The 3,055-nt window shown below is 40.4% G+C and overlaps 1 protein-coding gene across 2 annotated transcripts in view; it reads left to right on the forward strand.

Moving 5' to 3' along the window:
* tfg (trafficking from ER to golgi regulator) overlaps positions 1 to 3,049 on the forward strand; it is an 8,711-nt gene extending 5,662 nt beyond the window's left edge. Inside the window, exons 7-8 of one of the 2 annotated variants that reach the window (XM_037686571.1) lie at positions 2,252 to 2,347; positions 2,436 to 3,049. In XM_037686571.1, the coding sequence (XP_037542499.1) occupies positions 2,252 to 2,347; positions 2,436 to 2,842 (503 nt within the window). In that variant the 3' untranslated portion in view covers positions 2,843 to 3,049. The remainder of the gene's footprint in view (positions 1 to 2,251; positions 2,348 to 2,435) is intronic. The other variant, XM_037686572.1, reaches the window with a different exon arrangement.
* The last annotated feature ends 6 nt before the right edge of the window (positions 3,050 to 3,055 follow it).

The following is a 3,055-nucleotide window of genomic DNA, read 5'->3' on the forward strand; positions in this document are numbered from 1 at the left end:
TACCTTAAATACAGTATAAACATGTATAAACATGTTACCTTAAATACTTTATAAACAGAGTATCCAAGGAGGTAATTAATCTCACACCTTGTTGTGGTTCTTCCTTGTGTGCACTTGTATACAATGACGTGTTTGGACTAAGGATGAACAAAAAAGATCTGTCAGCATGTTGGTCCAACCAACTTTTTAGGAACAATTCCACTAAAAGTTTTAGCTCAAAGATGTGATTTTGTATGTTTGCCACATTTCTTATTGTCTGAGAAAAGTCTAAAACAGATGCGACCACAGAGGTACAGTAAATATTATTTAACTAACCTGCATTCATTCTGTAAGGTTATTTATAGCTTAAAATTTGCCATACCTGAATGTGAGCTGTGTACAGTAGTCCCTTGTTTATCACGGGGTTCCATACCCTGCCACCCCACCCCCCGCTGTAAGTGAAAAACTGCGAAGTGTGGATACAGTAGTTCAAGTTCAGTTCAAGTTCAGTAAACTTTGTCATGACATGTGCCAGGCTGTAATCACACTCATCACATTACTCCCAATCTCCCTCCTTAAATAAACAATTTAAATTTAAATACTGTAACATTTTAAATAAACAATGCATCATGGACTGTTTATTTAAAATGTTACAGTATTTACATTTAAATCTTAAAGAGAAGTGCAGCAGGACATCAGCAGGATGTCACGCAGCTTCAGCTCTGCAGCACGGAGCAGGAATGTTCTTCTTGATTAATTACACTGAAACAACTGAACATAGATGTTCTAAAATAATTAAAAATAACTTAACACTTTTATATTTTGTAATTATGATGATTTTTACAATGTGACATACTTTGAATTGTAAGTTGAAAGACAAAAGTTGATTGTCTGGACAGCAAAGGGTTAACCGCAGAGTACAACAAAAGTACTTGGTTATCATGTAAATTTAGGTTGTACTTTGTAAGAAATTTTTTGTAGAACATTTTTATATCTAATTGCTATTATTTCCTTGAGGATACAAATTAATTTGTTTTGTGACAATATATGTTTAAATATTTGTTGTTTTGAGGGTTTTATGTACTAAATGGTGAAACACACGAGCTGTACATGAACGCACAGCTTTTTCATCGATGTGTTTTCCATCGTTGTGGGAGATTATGGCTTCAGGAGTGAACACCAGTCGGGCAGGTTTTTCCATGTTTGTTGCACACTTGGAAATTCTTTAAAAATTCTCATTTCCAAGTTAAAGCAGAAGAAAGTGTTTGTGCGGCTGGTATATGTGTGTGTGTGTGTGCAAGGGTGATGGTTAGGTTAAAACATGAATGGACGTCAATACACGGGCCTAATAAGGATAGAAATAAAACCTTTTGTGTTAAAATAAAAATGCAGTCATGTTGCTGTTAAGCAAGATGACATGCCTTTCTGCACAAAAAATGAAACTTTTAGAAATTGAGACGCTTTTAGAGATTTCTCTAAACTAGTTTGTTCATGTAGATGAAAGCACTTTCAGACATGATTATAATTCTGTGCAAACCATAGGTTGGCACAATGATGATGAATATATAAAAATAAAATAAAAATTCTGACTACAAATACATTTTTGAGGTGCAAATACCTTTAACTTATAGCACTGGTAAAACAATGGTTCTTTGTACATATTGTGTATTTGTATCTGCTCGGGCACCTGCATTGTGTTTTATATCTCAAAGCCAAATGTTTCTATAATCTGGTGGATTACTAGCAACCTAAGTGTTCTACTTGCAGCTGTTTCCATCAAAACATTTACCTGATTTTTCTGTCCAGATGAACAAGATCCAGATGCATCATCTGCATGTCATTATGTGAGGTGCTGTTGGTTCTTAGAAAATAGTCCCAACTGTGTCTGTAAAACCCAGAGTGATGTGTAGGAGGGAGGGAGCAGAGGGATCTGGAGCAATTGAGGGCAGTTGTCTCACCATAGTCCATAAATGTGATTTATGGTGTGGTTGAATTTCTTTTATGGACAGTTGTTAATCAGCTGTATTCTTGTTGAGTTTTAATTGTAACATCTAAACAACTTAAGTGTAAAAGTTCCATGTGGGATTTCTGAACTTGGAGTGGGACTGAATGGAATTTGGACATTTAGATATCAGAAGTGTGATTTTTAGATGTGTTGCATCTGTAATTTATCTGGATTTGTGGGTACGCTTTTTAAACCAGTGTGGGGAGTAAGTGGTTAAACTTGTTTTAAAATACTTGGTTAGTGATGGGGTTTGTCCCTGCCTTTCAGGTCAGGTGTATCCTCAGTACCAGGCTCCAGGTGGATACCCTCCTCAGCAGCCAGGTGCTCCACCACAGCAACAGTACAGCGTGCAGCAGTACCCTGGTGAGACGTTTAATTAGGGTTTAAAAAGTGGGTAGCTGTTGCATTATTTCCTGTCTTGGAAGTTAACTGGACCACTTTCTGTTCTCAGCAGGATACAGTTCTCAGCCAGGAGCCCCTCCACCCGGCCCTCCACAGCCACAGCAGCAGCAGCAGTTTCAGAACTACCCTCCACCCACCTCCCAGGCTCCAGGCACTGGTCCTGCCCCAACTCCTGGCTTTCAGGGAGGGCAGCAGCAGCCCCATCCATCTCAGGGAGCTCAACAGTATCCACCAGGAGCCTTCCCTCCCCAAAACTATACCTCCCAAGCCTCCCAGCCTGCCAACTACAGCATGCCACCGAGCTCCCAGCCTGGCTCGGGGTATCAACCCCGCCCAGGGTTCACACCACCTCCAGGTAACCCTGGCACTCCTCCTCCTGGAGCTGCTAATCCCTATGCTCGCAACCGTCCCCCTTATGGGCAGGGCTATACTCAACCAGGTCCTGGATACCGGTAAAGAATAGCAGAAGATCCTGATCCTAACACCCCCACCCAACCCCCCTATCCCCTTTATGTGGCTCCAACTCTCTAAAGTGGGTAAAGAAAATCTGTCTTCTGAAGTGAAGCCCACCTGTACAAATATCAAATCCAAATATAAAACAAGCAACCCTTCTGTCCGTAGTGTCTCCAACACTGACCCTCTCTGACCCTGCTGTATCTTTGTCTTATC

Source organism: Nematolebias whitei, chromosome 13 (assembly GCF_014905685.2).
Source record: "Nematolebias whitei isolate Nwh7 chromosome 13, NemWhi1, whole genome shotgun sequence".
In the NCBI taxonomy this organism is placed as follows: domain Eukaryota; kingdom Metazoa; phylum Chordata; class Actinopteri; order Cyprinodontiformes; family Rivulidae; genus Nematolebias; species Nematolebias whitei.